This window comes from Phaethon aethereus, assembly GCF_964289735.1.
Source record: "Phaethon aethereus genome assembly, chromosome: 7".
Classification (NCBI taxonomy): domain Eukaryota; kingdom Metazoa; phylum Chordata; class Aves; order Phaethontiformes; family Phaethontidae; genus Phaethon; species Phaethon aethereus.
The window spans coordinates 1,533,270-1,555,131 of record NC_138583.1 but is presented as its reverse complement, the minus strand read 5'-3'; the positions used below and the strand labels follow the sequence as shown (position 1 = coordinate 1,555,131).

Below are 21,862 nucleotides of genomic sequence, written 5' to 3'. Positions count from 1 at the left end.
AGCTTTTCTGGATAGGTCATTACAATTGCTGCCATGCCATCCCACCAGCAATGCCAGCGGGATGTGAGGATTATAACCGGCACCGGTGGCTCTCTGTTCTCCGCTCCTGGCTGGATGCGCCGCAGGCTGCAAACTTCACATACCCAGCTCGTTCCGACTTTTCCACAGATGCGTATTTCCACCTGAATCCGCTCCTGTTGGAAGTGTATAAGCAGTGTTAAAAAACCGTAATGCCCCACACTGCCCGTGATCTGCGGTGCCATCCCAGGCAGCAGCGACCCACACACCACCCCTCCCAGCCCAACACTAACCTGTACTTTGAGCAGAATTCAACACCTTTTGGTCAAAAAGATCCAAAAATGCCCTTAAAAGCCATTTTTTGCCTTCACCTGCCCAATCCATCGGCCGGTGTGGAGGAGGACACAGGCCCATGGTTGGAAGTGAAGCCTTGCCGCGGTGGGGAGGCGGATTGGTGGCTTTAGCGTCGTGAGGGGCCCTCAATGGGTCAAAAAGGTGGGTTTTTTTCCCCACCAGGGTGCAGCCAGGCCTGAGGAGAGCCGCTCCCCTCAGGGCCTTCACCGCCCCTCCGCCTTGCCCGGGGCCGTCCCCTGGCCCAGCTCCAAGCCGCGGGGTTGGAGGCACGGAGGCACAAGCTCCCCTCACAGCCTCCGCCTCGCCCGGGGCCGTCCCCCCGCCCAGCTCCGACCCGCCTGGTTCGAGGCGCGGCCCCTGAAGCGAGGCGAGGCGGCTCCGCTCCGCCTCTTCCTGCGGGACCCGCGCAGTTTGCCGCCATGGCGCCGGGTCGGGTGGCCGCTGCGTTCCCCTCCGCCGCCCTCCTCCCGCTACTGCTGGCGGCGGTCAGCGCGGGATTGAGCGGCTATTTCGGCACCAAGTCCCGTTACGAGGAGGTGAACCCGTACCTGGTGCAGGATCCGCTGTCGCTGGGTCCCGCCGCGGCTGGGTCGCGGCTGCCCGCCGCCTGCGCGCCGCTGCAGCTCCGTGCCGTGCTCCGCCACGGCACCCGCTACCCCACGGCCGGGCAGATCCGCCGCCTTGGCGAGCTGCACGCCCGCCTCCTCCGCCGTCCCGCCGCCGCCGCGGCAGCCTGCCCTGCCGCCGCCGACCTGGCCGCCTGGCAGATGTGGTATGAGGAGAGCCTCGACGGGCGGCTGGCGCCGCAGGGCCGGCGCGACATGGAGCACCTGGCCCGCCGCTTGGCCGCCCGCTTCCCCGCCCTCTTCGCCGCCCGCCGCCGCCTGGTGCTGGCCAGCAGCTCCAAGCACCGCTGCCTGCAGAGCGGCGCCGCCTTCCGCCGCGGGCTCGGGCCTTCCCTCAGCCTCGGCAGCGACGGTAAGCGCGGACCCCCATTCCCTTCCTCGAGGGACCCCCGGCTCTCCCGGAGGGGCTGAGGGAGCCCCGCGCCTTCCCTGAGGGGCAGAGGGAACTCCGGCGCTCCCGGAGGAAGCCCCACAGACTGTGGAGGGGCTGAGGGACCCCCGGTGCTCCCTGAGGGAGCTCCATACACCTGGGAGGGCTGAGGGACCTCCAGTGCTCCCAGAGGAGCTGAGGGACCCCCGGCGCTCCCTGAGGGAGTACCACACACTCCCGGGCGCTGAGGGAGTCCCGGTGCTTCCTGAGGGAGCACCCCACACTCCGATGGGCTGAGGGACCCCCGGCGCTCCCTGAAGGATCTCCATACACCTCGGAGGGGCTGAGGGACCCCCGGTGCTCCCAGAGGAGCTGAGGGACCCCTCATGCTCCCTGAGGGAGCCCCACACACTCCAGAGCGGCTGAGGGAGCCCTGCGCTGTCCTGGGGCTGTGGGAAGCCGTGAGGCCAGTCCCATATCTCCCACACCTGAGGAGGTCCGGCACCCCACGCCCTTCTCCGTTAGGGACGCTGCCGTGGCAGGACTGTCTCCAGGAGGGTGTCAGGGTGGTGGGGCCCCGCTGCCCCTGGGCACAGCGATGCTTCCCGTGGCTGCACCCCTGAGGCCTGCCTTTGCTTTCAGAGGTGGAGGTTGAAGTTAACGATTCCTTGATGCGGTTTTTCGACCACTGCGCCAAGTTTGTTGCCTTGGTGGAAGACAACGAGGGGGCAATGTGCCAGGTGAATGCCTTCAAAGAGGGGCCGGAGATGAGGGAGGTCTTGGAGAAGGTGGCGCGTGCCTTGTGTTTGCCGGTGGAGGATCTGAACGCAGGTAATGAATGCCTGTTACGGGTGGCTTCGGCTCGGGTCTGGCTGAAAACAACTTCCAAGATGCCGTGTAGTTATGCAGAGTAGGTAATTTAAAACACACTGTAAATTGGAGGCGCAGTCTCTAATTAAATGTGTGAGGCTATAAACATATATTGGTGCTGCAGTAATGAATGCTTGTTAGTCGGGGGTCAGAAAGAAGGCAATGTTTGAAAGTATCTTTCCTACAGATGAAATTAACTTTACCTTTGTTTGGAGGGATACAAATGTTTTACTCTTTTAATTCTCCTTTGTCAAGTAGGTGTAGCTTTTGTAAAACCTGTTACAATTCAAATGCACAAATAACCTCAGGAAAAGGTGGATCTCTATGTCCATATTGTAACTTCACTTGTCCAGAAGAGAAGCGCCAGGTTTCCCTGCGTGGTCAAGCGGTAGGAGAGCCCCCCAAATAGGTGTTGCTGTTGTTTTCAGCATGTACCCAAAGCCTCTATCCCAAAGTTGCAGCGTGCTGCTGTTCAGCTCAGCCACGAATGTGGAGGGTGAGTAGTGGTAGTCGAAGACTGCTCTGCGTTGGACAGGCACACCTTCCACGTATTGCCTCTTCTGTCCTTTGTGGTGATGAGGATGCACTGGTGATCGATGCCTGTATCATGTACAGCAGCAGACGTGCAGCATTTGATGTGAAATGCTCTCCTTTTCCCCTCATAGCAATGTAATGTGAAAAGCTTGCAGTCTAAAATCTGGATTCTGCGTGATAATTCTGTTGAAAGCTGTTTGTTTTCAGTGCTTGGGCTTTGGACTGGTGATTACCTATTGGATTACATTGTTTGCATTGCTAATTTGTAATTGCGTTTCATTTTAGAGGCAAGTTGTGAGAAAGTTGCTACTTGTGTGGCAGTGGTTTATCTTTTGCTTGTTTGTTGGATTCATTGCAGATCTTGTTCAAGTGGCTTTTCTCACCTGCTCGTATGAGTTGGCTATAAAAAATGTGACCTCCCCATGGTGTTCGCTCTTCAGTGAAGAAGATGCCAAGGTAGGTGCTAAATGGGAGAGGTATTTGAGAAGCCTTCAGATACAACTTTTGACTGCGCAAGGAATTATAAGTTGTGTGCCCCTTATTCTTCAATCTAGTGAGGCACTTTGGTTTGCAAAGAGCACGGGATTAATCACACAGCAAGACTGAAATACCCTTTTTCATTCAGACTTAAATACTGGTGGAGTCTTGATTTGTCCTGACTAAAATAGTCTTTTCCTATTGTGCTTAATTCATATAATGCTTTTATTTCTGTAACATCAGAAATGCTCTGGACAGCTTTGTTTTGCATATGATAATCATATGATAAAATGCCTTGATTCCAGAGGTTTTTAAATGAGGTCTTGTAGGCCCTCTAAAACTCTTCTTTTTTTAAATGGTTTTGGGGACTGTCAGATCTCTAAACCTAATGCCTGTTAATAAGATTGGTAGAACCCAGCTAAATGAGACTTAGGTTGGTTTCTCTACTTTGAGAAAGTACCTGATGTACCTTTTGAAGGGATCAAGAGAGATAGGGGTTAAGAGTGATGTTATTTAGTTGGCACACCAAGATGTTTTCGGTCAGGGCCCCCCGAGGCTCTCGAGGAAACTTTGCACCCCTGGGAGAGAGGGGAGGCCTCCACAGATAGGTGGTTAGCTGAAGGGTAGGCAATGGAGTTAGGAGTAAATGCTCTCCCCTCAGGGGAGGAGGGTCACCATGGACTTCTGAGACCTGTGCTGTTCAATATTCTTATAAATAACTTCAGCAGTGAGGCGGGACAGCTTCCCAATTATCTGGGATTACTTGGGATAGTAAGAATGTGGGGTGTTGGGGAGGCTTTGCAGAGGGACCCTGTGAGAGTGGGTTACACAGCAATATGGTAGCAGATGGTGTTCGCTGCGAAGTGATGCGTGTGGGATAAGAAGTTGAAACCTCATGTACGAGGTGGCCAACTCTCAGATCCGTTGTGCCACTGAGAAGTGAAATTCTGATGGCATAGATCTGTGAAAATGTTGGGTCAGCTACAGTAAAATTAATGAACAAAAACTAAAAACCCTACCTTAATGCTAGGAATTGTAAGAAAAGGAACAGAGAACAAGGAGAGCATCGTGTGCTCTGACATAAGTCCAAGACACAGTTCTGTCTTTGAGATATGCACACATCTCTAGCGTGTAGGAACAGACCAACTCTGTTAAAGGTATGGGATTGCTTCCATCTGAAGAAGGATTAACTGAGCTAAGGATCTTTGACCTTCATAAGGCAAAATCAGAAATGCTAAAGAAGTGGTGGATAATGATTGTCTTGTCACGTGCAGTACCTAATGGGTACCAAATGAAGCTAGCAGCAGGCATGTTCACAACAAACTGTTTGGGTTTTTTACACAGTGTGTAGCCAAGCTGCAGGAGACTGTTAAGGCTAAAATTTGATGTGTTCAGAGGAGAGACTGGGTTATTGTGGGAGAGAAGCCACTGAACTCTACTAAATTTGTAGAAAACCACCTTAGGGCTCAAAGCTGAAAACTCCTGGCGTCTGGAGAAGTGTGCCCACTGTTTTCCCTGGGCCTGATTATGAGCATGACTGGAGACAACATGCTTAATTTGGTGTCTCTTTGGTCTGATCTATTACGTCTGGTTTTATGCTCAAGTGGTTTGAACTGGAGCTTTGATATTTGGGGTTGATTTTTGTGTGCCAAAAAATTGTTGGTTTTGTGTAGTGTGTGGTAGCATCATTGCTCCAGGTTGTGGGTTTTTTATTTTCCCTTAGTGCAATAAAAAAACTTGTGAACTCCATAACTTTAGGTACTGGAATACCTGAATGACCTGAAGCAATACTGGAAGAGAGGATATGGCTATGACATCAATAGTCGCTCCAGCTGCATTTTATTCCAGGATATCTTCCAGCATTTGGACAAAGCGGTGGAAGAGAGCAAAAGGTAAATAGAAAGGCTCTTGTGCTTTGCCTGCAAGCTTTCTGTGGTCAATCCTGAGTTGGATTTAATGTGAATAGAAGTTAAGTACTTTACTTCCAAACTTAACAATGTTAGGAGAGTTTGAGCTAGAATTTTAATGGAGAGAATCTAATTTTTAATAGAGCAGTATTACTGTAAAGAGAATATTTTTTTTTTTCTTCCGTTGATGCTCTTGTGCCCAGCTAATGTATTTCTGTCTTTAACTTACTTATCCACACAGGCCTTCAAGGGATAGCCAGCTGCTGTGTCTGGTAATGGTGTTCTCTTCCTGCACAGTTTGAGAAGAGGCTATTGAGTTAAAACAATGAGCGTTTTGTTTAAAATGTCCTTGTTAAAAATAATTTGTGGTGAAAATGGAAGACTGTAGGTTGAAGGAATCCTCATGATATATTCTGTTACCTGGTTACTTAAGCACTTTGGCGTGGCAGTCTGTCTTTCTCCATGTGTTTGATACGAGTATTTTGCATTATTAAAGCTTTCAGATTAAAGGTGTTGAAATCTAGTTATGGAAAAACAATTATTACAGATCAATTCAAACACTTACTGACTGTAGGCCAGAACGGCCTGTTGCAGGATCCAAGAGGCCGGAGTTGTGACAGGAAACCAGCCTTGTAACAAGCCCGCTTGGTTGTAACTACGGAGCAGTGGATTTGAGGAGATGTATTTGGGGCCCTGTAAGAACAGGAAAAAGACACTTCTGTCCTGATGTTGTTGTAAATACCTTAATTTGTTGCATGAATCCAAAGACAGTGGTTCAACCAGCCAGTCTGAGAACTCTGTCTAGGATCTTTAGTTTCACATCCTTATTCTTGTACAGCAAAGCTGTAGTTTGGGAACAACGCTGTAGCTGTGGGACGATATTAGGCCGTAGACTTGACGATACAATAACCAGGTGTCTTCAAAGGACGGTGGTCTGATTAAGTGGTTTGTCTTCATTATAGCCATGATTTGACAAATCATTTTGTGTCACTGGAAGAACAATAGTGTGGTGCTCCATCTGCTGAGTTGTGCGATCCTCGAAACTGCCTTTATAGTGTCATGGACGTAACCATGCCTTATATTTCCTTAAAAGAAGGAAGATGAGATGAGATGCCTGTGCTGGTCTTGTCTATTGTTTACTCCTGTGAGCTGGTATCAGTCAGCAGTTGTGATTCAGTATCTGTTTGGTATTGATCTTGTCTCATGTGAATTGGTATGATGGGGAGAAGCAAAATAGGAATGAAACTGGGATCTGTTGTGGTGTGGAGAAAACAAAGATTTCAGTTACAGGTTGGGATGTTTGTATCGCAGAACTACCTGCCTTTGCTTTCATGTGCTTGTAATCTATTTTTTTGAGAGCTGCTTTAGGCTTAAATGCAATGCATTCATATGAGGGATTAATTTACAACCTGTGTGCATGCTCCTCATGCAAACTGAGGAATTAGAAATTCATAGTTTAGTTCTCAGTCACATAAATTGATACCTTAGCAGGTAAGTGTGGGAATGTTTATAAAAAGTACACAAAGTCAAGGATATGATTGTAAGATTGTATAGATAGTGTGCCATTAAATACTTGATAGAAACTAATTTACAAGTAACTTTAACTTATAACCAGCAAATTCAGCTTTGGTGTTGATACATAAATGTTAGTTACATGTGGTGGATGGTCTTGCATTCCTAGCATCCATTTATTTCTATATTCAATATATTAAAGCAGATCTAGCTAACACCCAGCAGAATTATATTAATGGCATTTACATTTCAGAAACAAAAGCATGGCTCATGGTTGTTTGAGGCTGTGTGTATTTTTTTTTTTTAACATGATAACTTGTTGGAAACCTTTTTTCTTTTTAGTTGGCAGACTGAAATTAGAAGTAGCATTCACATTGGAGGAGCGATTAAGTTGATTATAGCAGGGAAGACAGCAAAGAAATTTTGCTCTTTTAAAAGTCTGCTGACTGAGGATCCAAGCTGGATGTTAACAGTGGTAGAAGAACTGTGTAGTAAGTCAGTTGAAGCATAATTCTCAAACACTGGGTTGGCTTTTTTGCTGTCCTTTAGTGTGGGATGCAGAGGGATATTGTGTGCTCGTCACTGGAGCTCTGAGTGACGCAGGAATATTGAGGTTGTGTTTAATACATGACATGGTTTCTTTAATCTACAGTGGAGTTATCACTAGGTAAACAGTACAAGTACTGTTTATCTTAATTACTTTTGGGATTCAGCTGGAAAATCAGGCTGACATGTCTGGTTTTAACAGAGTGTAGTCTTAGTACACGAGAAAGTAAATGTGTTGAAAATTTGCCTTTGAGATGTACATGTAGACTTTCCCAACACTTGCATCCAGATTAGTGCCTTGGTCCTGCGCTAGCGATTTGTGTGAGTCCAGGAAAGGGGGCTGTACAGGGTTGGAAATGAGAGCTGAGGATGGGAACGTATGGGACTCTGCAGCATTGCGTGGCAGTGACGGTCAGCAGCCTTTCTGATTCTTACCTGTGCTGTGCACCAGCCAACACGAAGGAGGCATCTCTGTTCATTTTGCCATGAACGGGTTAAAACCTGGCAGCTGCAAATGTGAAATAAGTTTGGCTTTGGGGAAGAGTTGCTGTGAATGAAATGTGGGCTGAAGGAAAGGCTGGGATAGTGACCCTTCTACAGCCAAGCTGGCTGAAGAAATTGTGCTGCCAAATGATCACTCTGGTGTCTGGTAACTTAAGGCATGTGTAGGAGCTGGTGATACCTCTCGCTTTGGTAGTGGTAGCATCAAAGCAGTGGTTATGCTAGATCACTGGTTAAATAAACTTCACTGCATCCTTTCCTCCACCTACGAGAGAGCTAAATGAAAAACACGTTAGGGCGCAGGTCAGTAACACCCAGCTGTGAACAGATGGACAGGCACGCTGCTGTGATTTCCCCTGTCATGTCCTGTGTCTGTCTCTATGAACGGAGAAAGTAACAACTGGGAAATGAGAAGATCAGGAAGAAGTGATGGTTGAACTTGATGATCCTAAAGGTCGTTTCCAACCTTAATGATTCTACGATTCTGTAAGTGCAGGTTAACAGAAAAGCAGACAAGCAAGGCCCTTAAGACCCCTCTGTCCTGAAATCTGAAAAATAACTTCTAATTGTAGGTTGACTGATGTAATGAGAGTGATCAATTTTGTTTCATTTTAGTGTTATTTACTCTTTGAACAGCGACAGCCTTTCAGTCCTTAAATTATATGCAGTGGTTGCAGCTGTGTGTCTCAATTGTGTATAAGATATCCCTGTGTGTTTAATAATAATAAAAGAAAAAAGCTGTAGTTGAAAAAAAAATCTATATCTGTGATTCTGATTTAATGAGAACTAGATCAGCAGTTGCTAAATTACAAGGTGGAGCAAGCTCCTTGGTGACCAGCAGGTGTTAGAGAGGCAGAGTATTAAAGGGCTGAGATAACTTCATCCTGTCTTTCAGCTTTGGCTGCAGAAGTTCAGCTGCGATCTCTGGGGTTCCGTGTTGTGTTGCAGCCACAGAGGGAAGCAGGTAGTGAGTTTATGTGTGCATGTAAAGGATTGGGACCCTAAAAACCTTGCAAAATTCAAAGCTGGGTGAGCGGTCTGTTTAGTCTGCATCATCCTAAATGGGAACTCAAAACTTCCCTTGTGCAAAAGGAGCGTGTCACTCCATCCCACAACGTAAGGTGGCAGTCTTAAAGCACTGAAAACGTGAGTGTAATATGACTCTGGTAGCCCAGTGCGCTTAAGAATATGTAGAAATCTGGCACTGCGATGTATTGGGACAGCTTGTGTCTCGTGATCTAGAGAGTGGAGGTGCAGCTAATGCTTTTTCATGTAGGGCAAGAGACTTATCCTGGATCCAGTGGCAATAGGAGAGTACAGATGAAAACAAGAAACCATACAAATAAAAAAATATGCCTGTGTTAATAGCAGTAAAAAATGTTTTGTTGTGCCTACGTGTGTACATCAGTGTCTTTTTTTTTTTATGGTATTGTGCAACGGGTTAAATACTTCTGCAGCAGTTTGTTATTCAGAAAATGAACCTTTGTGATGATGACATGTCTTTTAGAAGAATGTTGTAGAATGTAGAAGAATATTAGGAAAAATTTCATTACAGAGAGAGTGGTCAAGCATTGGAACAGGCTGCCCAGGGAGGTGGTGGAGTCACCATTACTGGAAGTGTTCAAAAAACGTGTGGACGTGGCACTTCGGGATATGGTTTAATGGGCATGGTGGTGTTGGGTTAACGGTTGGACTTGATCTTGAAAGTCTTTTCCAACCTTCCAATGATCTGTGATTCTGTTGTTTCAATTTAGCAATATTTAACGTTGATTTATAACTGGCTGTTTGCTTTAAAAATTTAAAACCAGCAAATTTACTTTTGGAGCATTATCGTTGCTCTAAGATCTCCTTTCTTTCTGGAAAGCTTAGACTGGGCTATCGAACAGTAGAAAGGGGAGCATTTCTGTTCCAGCAAGAAGCTGAGGGATCTGGATTATCTGTTCTGCTCCAGGCTTGGCAATGCAGAACAGTGTTGGCAATGCTGCATTTTTGTAGCATACTTTAAGTATTTATATTCAATAGCTCTGCCCTGCTTTCATTCCCAGTTACAGCTGAATTAAAAAGAGAAACTTTGCTTTTATTGCAGCCCTGTTTGTTCCATTAAGTGATTCTTGACCTTGCAATCGTGATTGCTCAATGAACTTAGTTGCCTTGTTAAAGCTCACTGTTCTTTCTTCTGGGGAAATAACTTCTGCTGATGAGTCTATCCTTAAGAAAATGAAGAAGGTGGTAATAAATACCTGTTGCTAATTAGTCCCACCTTCAATTTGCAGTGCGAAAGTTTCACGTGTTTTTAGGATCTTTCATCATGTGAATTCCAAGAGAATTCCTGGCTTAAACTAGCAGTAGTCTCCTCTGTGTAGGTCTTGCTGTACAGCAAGATGGTTTTGAAGGCTGTGAAAGGGATTTTCACTGTATGATTGCTCTGGTCAGCTGTCCCCATCCAGACAGCTGGTGGAGAGATGTTGGAATATCTATTCAGAAACTTGGGGGTGATGTTGAATTTATTGATAGTTGTAGCAGTGACCACTGTTAGCACACCTATGCATGGACCCTCTTCTTCTGCACCCTCAGTAGCAATGAAGTATAAATGTCTAATAAAGGCTAATTCTTCATTAGAAAGCATCTACTCCTTGACACCTTACCACAGTCCCAATGGGCCCTTCAGGACCACATTTCTCCATACCTTCTTACCGGTCTGTAAGGAAGTGTCATGGTCACATTTCTAGGGAGCAGTTGGGGGCCAGGACTCGTCTCTTCCATACAAATTTTCTTAATTACAAAAAAACCCAAATTGTATCACAAGAGTTGAATATAAAATTAAACCAGGTGATTTGTTGTACTGAAATGGCATACTTGGGCAGTTGTCTTCATCCATAAATAACTTTATTTTTGTGAAGACGAAAGAATTGAATTTTTCCCATGCCTTCCTGCTGTGGATAGTTGGATAGCCAGACTCTGTATTTTCTATGTGGCAAAGAAGCTAATGGGGAAATGCTCTTCACTAAACTGTTGGGTTTTCTCTCCACTGGAGCCCAGGGCTTGCTAAAAGTGTTCCTGCTCTTCATTGTATTGCTAAAACTGCCAGGTAGCAATGCATATGTGCACGTTCGCTTGCTGTTGTGCTACTATGGAGGAATTCTTGAAAGGCTACTTTTACCAGTCAGCATTTGTTTAAACAGTTAGAAAGTGTCCAATTTCCCAAAGCTGTGGTATTTAGAGAAGCTTCAACATCAGGATGTAGAGGAGCAATCAATGAGTATCACCTGAGCTCAGTAGAAGCATTGAGTTCTCTGTGGCTCATATGGGCTACGGCTAGTGACCAAAACCTGTTATGATTGGGTTTTTAATCCCATCTGGTGGAAAACCTATGATTTCCTACCATCATCCCCCATGGTGCTGATGGTGGGAATGACCTCAGACCTGATGGGCCTCCACCCCTCCCCAAGAAGCACATCTGGCCTGTGTGTTGCAGGGGACTGCCAGCTCAACCCCGTTGCTCACTGGCTTCTCGCCTCCTTGGGAGACTTGGGAGGAGAAAGGGGAAACGCTGCGGTTGCAGGAGGAAGCCCCTGTTGCTGCAGTGTAGGGTATGGATCTGCAGGAAAACTGTACATAGAAGGGATAAAGATGTGCATTGCTTCTCAGCTTCAGGTTTCTCTGAGATGCCCAGGTGAGCCTTACATCTGGGATCTGCGAGAGCTCTTCTGTCAACAGGAACTGGGTGTGTTGGTGAGAAATCCATGTATTTTGGTAGTTAATGCAATATGAAGCTGGTAATCTTATTAAAAACAAAACAAACCCCCCAAAATCAAACCTTAACAGCTACATACTTGGGCAGGGGTGAATTTGAATTTTCAAATTCAAATTTGTTGAACATTGGTTCAACAAACCACATGTGGTTGTGGCACACTTTATGGATATTGGCTATTCATTAAGGCTGTTTTATAGTTTTTTCTTCTAGCTTCAAATATCTAACAAGTTTGCCTTTCTTGCTCATGAAAGAGAGTATGAAATACCTGTTATTACTGGTACTGTCCAAATGGATTACCGTAAGGCTCTTGAAATCGGGAAGTTTGCATTGTGCAGCTATCTCAATATTTAAAGCATGTGGCTAATGATTGAAAATATGAACCTAGTTGCACATACACGTTGCAAAATATTTGGTGGTTTCCTCTGAGAGTAAGCAAGTTCAAGGTATTTAAAAAAAAAAAAAAATAATTTTTTTAATTTGAATGCAGTTCAAGATCAAGCGAAGGTGATCTTTGTAGTTATACCAGACTAAGCCATAAGGTAAACAGCTTACTTTGCCAATTTATTTGTAGCTTTTATTTTTCCATGTAATTTGCCTTTCCCTTTGCAGGTCAGTTCGCAACACAGTTGATAACCTTTCTGTAGTCATTTAGTGCTGTGCCCTGATCGCTCCTTTCGAGTCATAGTTCCAATACAAAGGAATTCAATATATGATGCAAAAATAATTAACTGTTCAAAACTTTTTTTGGTAGTACGTGCAAAGGGAAGAGAGCAAAAAGCTTCCAGGTATGCAGTGGAAGTGATATAGCTGGATTTTAAAAAAACCCCTTTTGCTCAGATCCAAATTGTTTGGTCATTTCTTGTAATAATACTCTTTGGTTGCTGCTGGGATCCCACGTTTACACAGTGCAGGTTCTTGGCTCTGGGTGCATCAGTCATTTCAGGATGTCCTGCGTCCCATGGTGGGAGTTGTCAACCAATGTGTTCGATCACCGGCCGAGTAGCAGAGGAGCTCCAGAGGAGAACCGAGGCTGTGATACAGAGAGATGTAACTTACATTATTCGAAGGGCAGGGCAGTTTGTAGCCAGAAGCGTGCTACATGGGCTTACTTGGAGGTGTGAAGCGGCGCTGGCAGAGCCAGGTCGGAGGTGTTGGTACTGTGCTCCCTGGAGGGTCCATTTCTCAAGAGAGCATGGAGGTGTGGGTGGCTCTGTGTGGGGCCACGTCAGGGTTGTCCCCACTGTGTCCCCTGGCTCTTTGGGGCACTGGGAGAGCCTGTGACGAAAGCTTCTGGACTAAGTGCTTGCCACCCCATCTGCTAATTGCATAGTGATATATAACTTATAAAAAAAAATAAAATTGCCTGACTTTAGTGTATCTGTTCACAGAGGAGAACAGGTGGTGTGCGTGAGATGGGTAAACTGATACCTGTAGTAAGATGTTAATGTATTGACAGAACAACGTGCCAGCTGTACAGGTCAATAGAGCACACAGTTTACATTAGTATACCCGAAAAATATGCAGGCCATGACTTCATTTCCAGGAAACCAGAGACATGGGATGACTTCTGCCAATGAACTGTAAATGTCTCAAACCGTATTGTATGGTTGGTTTTGATAGCTACATCTTTGAAATATGTTGATTAAAGGGTGCTTTTGGTGAAACCAGGTAGAGACATGAGATTCTCCATAGGTCCTTGTAGCACGTTCAGCAGCGTCCCTGTGTCTGCATTTCAGAATTGTGTGTGTTTGCCGACTTCTTTCAGATATCTGCGCGGTCCGGGGGACCTCCTCTGGGAATGTGTCTTTTCATCCATCTGCCTAGAACTAGATGCTTGAAGTGTTGCTTGTGCCTCTCACACCTCCCAGAACGTACTTGATCTCACATTAATTACCTAATACTTGCTTGCTCAGGATTGCTCTGAAAAGATGTCTCATCAACTTTTATGGAGTCATGTCCTTTTATCTAAGGAATTAAAAACCCAAGCAAAACAATACCTAGGCAACTAACACACAAATGAGCTGATAGAAACAATTTCACCTTGGGCAGGAAGGGTTTGACACGTGGCGTGATCCTCTTGATTTGGTTTTGGCTCGTCATGATGGTTCAACATTTAGCATCAGCACGATGCTGCTGCAGTAACACGTTTAATCTCTGAGGTCTATAAGAGTGGGAGAGGTGGGATCATTCAGAAAAGAACCTTTGGAACTGCAGAAGCTCTGAAGTGAAATGCAATGAAGCCTAGTTAGCTTTGGGTGATTAACTCCTGCGGGACTAGATAAGAGCTATTGCCTTTTAATCGGGGTTTTAAATGAGTTTTGCATAGTCTTGTCAGCTATTCAAGTTTGCTTTTGCCAATAGCGAGCTCATCTATGTCCTTGTTGGCGAAGAAGAAAATTTTTACCTTGTCAGTATTTGTGGTGGTATTGTGTTGTGTTGGTACTGATTCTGGAAATGAATGAGCACAGCTGTCTTCTGTTCTGCTCTTTAAGGTAGAAGTTTTGACACCTGAGCACTTAATACTGTTTGACAGATTTTTACTTTTTTTTTCCCCTTCTTCTCACTGGTGATAACACTCTGAGCAACACCACTGTTAAGTATTTCTGCTGCCCTCCGAGTCCCATCGCTGCCACTGCATTCCTTGATCTTTGCTGTTTCCTTGTGTAGATCTAGGGGTTCTTCAGCTGTTTTTTTCCCAGAAATAAATCACAGGGGGAGGTGGGAGGGATGGAGAATTCATCCCATAGCTGAAAGTGGAGGGTTTTGAGTCCATTGTCCTGGCTTTCGTACTGGGGAGAAAAAAGATAGAACGCTTGCTTGTTTAACAGTTGTTAAAACTTACCTCTTTGAAGCTGCTGGAGGGATTTTTACATGAGGTTTGAAGGTTGGCTGGTTAAGCTTTGCTATCCCAGTATCTCCCTAGGAGTTGCGTTATCTCGAGCTGAAAGTCACATTGGTGCTTAGGAATTAAACTTTGTCTAAAGGAAGGTTCACTTCTTCTATACCTAAAGTGATATATCGGTAGTCATAGAGTAGGAACGATCTACTGTTGAGGATGGGTGAGCTGATGCAGAAGATGCAGCGTTAAACCTGAGTCTGCTGAGATTAAGGAGAACTAGAATTTGCCTGAATGATAAATCCTGTGTCCATAGGTGCCTTTTTTTTCCCACGGTGAGACTTAGCTTTTGGGGTTGTGCTGATGAATTGTTCAGCAACTTCTTCATTTTCAGCTGTGGTGAGATTTACTTAGAGGGTTACAGCGTGGATGGTTCAGCAGGTGAAGTAGACATATCTCTTCAGTGAACCCTGCTCATGTTCTGCCTACTGACAGTCACTTCTGCCTGTTTGGAAGTGCCCCATAAAATGGATATGAAACCAATCGCCAGCAATCACTTTCAGACAAGCTCTTTCTGTTTTATGGCAAAGTTTTATGCACAGTCTCTTCATCTCCCTTTAAAGTTGGAAATGAGATTTATTTTTCCTGCTGATCAGTGTGCTTTCCCAAGTAATTTACTACTAAATAAAAATGAGGAAAAAAGAAGTGAAGTACCATTAGCAGTTTCCAGACTGTGATGTTGAGAACTTCGATGCTTCCATGTGATGCTGAGTCATTAATCGATTGTAAAGAAGATTGTGTGGAAACCTCAGGCCTTCCATTTAATATTTTATTAGCCTGTGCTACTGTTCTGAATTTATCAGTGTTTTGTGGATTATGCTTTGCGTTCCTGTCTTTATCAGAAATGTAGGGGCAGTAGTAACCTTTGCCTGGATACATGCTCTGAAGAGGCAATCTTCTGTGATTTCCTTGTAATTAAAAATATTACTGTTGCTGTTTTAACCTTGATGGTGATTTTTATGTTTGTTATTAGATGATAGGTAACCACATCTGAACTGGAGTCATGACCTCAGAGACTGAACAGGGAGTGCTTGAGTAGTCTTAGAAATCAGATATCCAGCGCTGGCGAGAAACTAAGTATACTCTGATAAAGAGGCTATTGAAAACTCAGGATTGTATCGTATAAGGAAATGATACAATTCTAATCCTTGTTAAAATAATACAGTGGGATAGCTGTGAGTGGGAGAGGTTTGTTTTGTCTCCCAAGGTGGTTTGTCAGCATGAGGATTTCATGAGACTAAAGCAGGTGAAATAATAACTCAAGTTACAGTGAGAATGAGCGCCTTGTTTATTCCCTCTTCTGTCTTCATGAGATGTTCCTTCCTTGTTCTGTCAAACTTCTGTCTGTGTGTATATGCTATAATCTGTTTCCTGTTTTTGAAACATACGTCTTTCTGGGTTTTTTTAAACTAAGAAGTTAAACATATTTTTTGTGATTTACTTCCATTTCAAAATTCCTGCTAGCATCAGCTGGAAAGTAAAGCCAAACCTTGCTGTAAAGCCAGTATGTTACTTTTTTTTTTTTCCCCTTAGCATCCCTGAAACCTTGTTTTTTTGGGGAGGTGGGTGTGTGAAATCCACTCCCTGTGGAGTGAATAATGCCTATATAACACCTGTTTTGGAGACTTCAGCAGCATATTTGCATTACTAGCTTCCTTGCCTAGTAAACTGTAAAATGACAGACTACCACGTTTGGAAGCAGGCATGTGTATAAGGGCGTGCAGCTGGGACGAACTGAAGGTGTGCTGAGTTGCTAGAGTGGGGTGACACTCCCCCAAGAGTGCTAAAAGAACTTCAGTGAAATAGCCAAAATAATAGCTGGTGTGTGTTGGTTTTGGCCAGAAAGCTTGTGGAGGCTGGCAGGTGTGATGATTTAAAAACAAATAATTAAATAAAGGAAAAATGCAAAAAGCAGCTCCAGTAGAGAATCAGAATTACAGTCTAGTAGAAATAACGACTGGGACTAGCATTGGTAAGCACCTTGATGAATATGATGTACCAGAGAAGTGTCAGTATAGCTCTTGGAAAGAAAAGCGTAGTTCTTGGAGCTCTTGGGAAGGATCAGCAAGTGCACAGATAGGATGACCTGGAAGACACAGTCATGATTTCCAAACATCTTTCAACAGGTTTCCTTATCAAAAGAAATCAAGCAGCCGGGGTTAAGAGGGGAGGTCCTTACATGGTTAAAAAATGAATAAAAATACAAAAAATGGAGGGTAGGGGTAGCTGGCTGATTTTCCTAGCAGAGACAGATCACTAGTGGAGAGACATCTGCAATGATCTGGGCTGCTCAGCGTGTTGTAAATGACTGGGAAAAAGAGGTGAGAAGTTAAGTGGCATTGCAAATGCAGCACTTTTGTTCAAGGTAAGTAAGATAAATTGTGTCTACTAGGAGGAACATAAAAGGACCTTGTGAGACTAACTGCGCTTGAAAATTGCAGATCTGTGAAGTAATCCACCTGGTAAAAATGATCTTATTGTCATCTGTCAGGTAGAATCTGGGATAACTCAGCTCAGGAGTTGACTTCTGAGGTTGTTATAGTTGTCTGGAAGTATCTCAAACTTCTGTAAGCTAACTAGAAAAGGTATTAAATGCTGTGAATTAAGAAAACGGAGAGCATCAATGGGTGCAGCATGGATTTACGATGTAGTTTACTGTCTTGAGTATTGTGCATTTCTAATATTCTGATCTAAAAGGATATTTGGAAAAATTGTGCAATGACTAAGGTAGGATTTCTCAACTTCGATGCAAAGTTGTAAGTAGAAAGGATTAAATGGTACAAATAGAAAAAAAATAAGCAGTGTGTGAAGCTGTGCAACTCCTTGCCAAAGGGTGTTGTGCATGCTAGAAACATACGTGGGTTTAAGGAGAGATTTGACCAAGGAAAGATTCATTGAGAGGTCCTACATTAGATATAGAAGCCACATTGGCTCAGGAGACCTCTGAGCTGGAAATTGTAGGAGGTCAAAGGAATAGCCTTCTGTCTTCTGTAGGCATATGTGTTTTTGCTGCTGTTCCTGTTTGTTGACTGACAGAAGGGATGTGACTGTGTCCTAAAACCTGAGGATACTTCCCTGAAGGTATGTGTGGAGGGGGAGGATAGAAATGAACTAGTCAAATGAGAAAGAGGAGGGAACAAAGAATGGAAGGGGAAGAGAAAGGGGTTGAAGGATCCAAAAACTTTACAATTTTGAAATGAAGGAAGGGGTCATAAGTAACAAGAGGAGAAATGTAGGCAGAACCAGTGATTTTGGAGATGCTGGAAGAATGTACACCTCTTGGTGCAGCAAAGGCATGGATGGAAAAAAATGTAACATCCTCCATACAGAACCTTTCTGTGGTTTTAATGCTTCTTTTGAACAGGAAACAGAGGCAGGTTTCTGATAGTGTGTGTTTTTTTTTTTTAAGTGATGTTTTGCCTAAGGGGAGAGTGTGTGCATGTATGTGCATACAAGTCTAAGGAGTGTAGTCAGAAGAGCTGGAGGCTCACCAGGGAGCAGAGCAGTACAAGGTGTGTTTCAGGTTGCACAAACACCATGGCCACATCGAGCTGGCCGTACAGAGCCCATCCTGTGCCTGTACTGAATTCCTGCTTATCTGATCAAAGTTCGAATCTACGGACAGGTCCCTCAGTTAACCATTTTTTCAGTTGCTTCAGACTTCGGGTTCAAGCGGAGGAAACGCCTCCTTTTCAGGCCAATCAAGATGTGTCTTACCTGTGGGTGGACTTTACTGGCAGCTGGAGTATTGCCAAAACATCACTTCTTGTCTCATGAAAGCTAAATGTGTATTTACATGTTCTAGAACAAGTGACCTGGGCTTCCCACTTGGAGGTGGTCCCAAAAAGCCATCATGCTTCTCTGGTGCAAGGGACAGATTTTCATCTTGGCTGATGCTTCTTGGTGCAGCAAGCCAGCTCTTACCTTTCCTTTGGTTGAACAATGTGTCACCTTTTGTTGCACAAACTGTCTTCGTTTCAGGCTTTGTTCCTGGTGTGAACCAGTGGCTTCATTTGCTCACCTGTGTGCTGAGGGAGTATAATCTTTTTGACTAGTTGATATTCTTGAGAATTAGTAATAGCAGCAGTCCTGCTTATAATTTGGCTAATAAAATGCAGAGGGACAACTGGTTTCCTCCAACAGCTGGATCACTGTCTTCAGACCAAACTTTGGTGAATGCTGATGTACCTTCTAGACAGCAGAACTGTACTATAGGGGGAAAAAAAATAAAAAGGCAGTATTTTGCTATCAAAGCATGATTCTTATTCGCAGTTAAAAGCATTGGTGGTCATAGAGGTAGGCAAGCAACACTGCTTGAAATCCTGCACTGGTGGTATGCAGAGAGGGAAGCAGTTGATGTGTTAAATCAGTAATTTGTTTGCCTGTGCAGGCAATGATGTGGTTGTAGTTAGGTCAGAGGGTAGTAAGGGATTACTGTAGTTTCCTAATGTGGCAATAAGTTTGTACTTAGACTTAGTTTTCATCTTAAAACTGAATGGTCGCTGTCCTTTATTATGGCAGTTGGAAAAGGTTTTTGATCTTCAAATCTGGCAAAATTAATGCTGAAAACTTTAAAACTTTGCAGGTCTAAAATGATGATAATGTGGGGACTTCTCTTTGCTGCACTTTGGATTAATTTAGGCAGAAGCTCGTTAAAAAGACTTCTAAAAATTCTGTGTCATTTGAAGTATTTAGAATAGCTAAAGAAAAGCGGTATGTTTTAATAATAAACCATTGATTTTTGTGAAGTGGATTGTGTCCTGGGTGATCTCACTTAATAGTTCGTTATGCTTTGTCATTCAGGTACTTTTTGCATCTTCCAGGGAGCAACAAAAAAAAATTACTAACTCCAATCAATTCTATTAAGCACAGCTCAGCATCCTGGGAAAAGCTGTTCTATTTTAGCTGTAGGTTTGTACTAAAGAAAATCTGTGAAACTTGTAGTAAAAATTTTATTTGGTTTAAAAAAAACCCCAACAACAAAAAAAACAGTCTCAGGGAGTTTTTCCAAACACAGCCCATGATGGGAGAATGTCTATACATATTTGCAATGGATCTGCATTACAGAAATTATGAGTTACTGCAGTGTCCTTGAGCCTTCCCACGTGCTGACAGTGGAAGGAGATGCTGTCGCGTCTGATGAAGGGCTTGACTTGGTTTGGATGTTAACAAAGCCTTGCAGGTGTCTTGGGGATTTGCTGTCCTCCTTTCAAATTCCTGATGGGAGCAGGCAATGCTATTTAAGCCTTATATTTAATCCAAACCCAGTATATTAACTGTAGCGTGGTCACTGGATCTTCCCACACCTGGAAACCTGTGACCAGGTTCACACAGGGAGCCTGAGAGATGTACTGAGTGTATGGCTGCACACCGTTAATCTGTTTCTCGCTTTTGTTTACCATATTTATGTTAGGCTCTAGCTGTAGCCTAACCACACTTACTACAACTTCTTACATTATGTGTAAGAGCCAATACCTTAAATTGGGACAAAATTTAGGAAGCTTGGATGCTTTAAAAAAAGTCTGTAACATACTGACATTCCCAACAAGCAGATTTTTATCGGGCATTGGAGTAGAACAAGTTCAAAGTCTACTTCTCCAAGCCTTTGTTGCTGACAGCTGTGCAATATGTTGGTACATTTGTTTTAAAGCACAGGCTCTTGCTCATCCTCTGCGCTTTTTTCTTTTTTAGTTCAAAACCCATTTCTTCACCTCTGATTGTACAAGTTGGACATGCAGAGACACTTCAGCCACTGCTTGCCCTTATGGGTTTCTTCAAAGATGACGAACCGCTCAAGGCAAACAATTACGTCAGGCAAATGCATCGGAAATTTCGCAGTGGCCGGATTGTGCCTTATGCAGCCAACCTGGTATTTGTGCTTTACCACTGTGATCAAGTGAAATCCTCTGAAGAAGAGTATCAAGTGCAGATGCTGTTGAATGAAAAACTGATGTCGTTTCATCACTCGAACGAAACAGTCTCTACGTACGCGGACCTCAAGGACTATTACAAGGACATCCTGGAAAACTGCCACTTCCAAGAGGAGTGTGAATTAGCAAAAGTTAATATTACCGCTGTCGATGAACTTTGAGGGAATGAAGCGGAGTGGGTGTTCTGCAAAATGATCTCGGTTCTGTTTGACAGATGTTGTGAACAAGCACTTTTGATTTGCTGCTGCTGTGACTTTCTAAACTTGCAGATTTGATGGGTTATCTCAGTTAGCTCAATGCACTGTTTATTTATTAGATAAGCAGAATTACAAAAACAAATGCTGTAACAGGGATGTTGCTGAGCGTTTGTAACAAATAACGTGACGCAAGATGAAGCGTACCTCTATGCTTATATGTACAAATAAGTAATTTCATTGGTCATTCCTCTTATGAGTGTGCCGTAGAAGGATTTAAGAGCTGAGGCAACTTCTATTTTATTGGAGCTGAAGGTGGTTGGACTGATTCAGTATTTCTTTGTGCTGCCTGTTTTGCTAGCTACTGTTTCACTATGGCAGGTATGAATTCAAACCTGTGAGCTTTTTTGCTCCTTGTCCTGAGCCTCTAGGAGGGAGAGGGTACATAGTCTTTCTTCACCGCTTCCCAACATCTGCCTGGACAGCACCATGCAAACATCTCTTTCTTGGGCATTTAAAGCAGGAGGAGTTGCGGTGTTCCTGCATGCATTATCTGCCTGAAAAAGGTCCAGGATTTAAAATTCTTAAAGTCATCATCAACCCATACCACATAGCAAGTTAGTCTCCAGGGTAAGTAAATGATCTTTAAAAAGGAGTTTAAAAAAAAAAAAAAAAAGTGGGGGAATGGGAAGTAACCACTCTTCCTTTAAGGTGCTCTGGGAGATGCAGCAGTTCTTTAAGTAATCTGGTGTTTCCTTTGACTTGACACCATCAATTTCTTGTGTTAAGTGTTTGGGCTAAGGCATGCATGTTAGGCTTTGCTACAAGAGTGAACATCTTGGTCCAGTTCAGGTGCTGACAGTTTTCCTAGCAGCTCTAGTTGGAAGAGACCTCTGCAGGTCTCCAGTCCAGCCTCCTGCTTGAAATGAGATTGCTGCTAGCTCTAAATCCAGGCAGGTTTTGGACTGTAGAAGGTGTCTGGCTGAGACTTGACTTCTGCTACCTTTAAGGCACCAAATGTGGTGTCGCTTACATAGGCCTTATGCATTTGATGTGCTGCCTTGTTTGTGAGATGAAGCTGGTTTTAAAGAAATGGATTGTGTACAAGTACCGGTGATCTTTTAAAGCAGCTGCACTTAAAGTAGGTTTACTTGCTACAGAAAATTGGAAAGTATTTTAGAGCTCTGCAGCATGGCAGAAAAAAGAAGAAAAAGAAGATAATTGTCCAGAAATGTCTGAAATGCAGTGTCAGATAAAAATTCCTTCATTGCCCAGAAGGGAATGGCAGTGTGAACAAGTAGTCCCAAAGCAAATGAGGGTGTGGATTTATGGTGCTGGTAGCTCCTGAAGCGTGTGCTCACTCCCTGTGCGTA

The 21,862-nt window shown here is 44.0% G+C and overlaps 1 protein-coding gene across 1 annotated transcript; it reads left to right on the top strand.

Annotated features, from left to right (window-relative positions):
* The first annotated feature begins 772 nt into the window (after positions 1 to 772).
* MINPP1 (multiple inositol-polyphosphate phosphatase 1) lies at positions 773 to 20,541 on the top strand. Its single transcript, XM_082002204.1, has 5 exons — positions 773 to 1,350; positions 2,011 to 2,199; positions 3,131 to 3,228; positions 5,008 to 5,141; positions 20,057 to 20,541. The coding sequence occupies exons 1-5, from the start codon at positions 792 to 794 to the stop codon at positions 20,454 to 20,456; spliced, it is 1,380 nt and encodes a 459-aa protein (XP_081858330.1). The 5' UTR covers positions 773 to 791; the 3' UTR covers positions 20,457 to 20,541.
* The last annotated feature ends 1,321 nt before the right edge of the window (positions 20,542 to 21,862 follow it).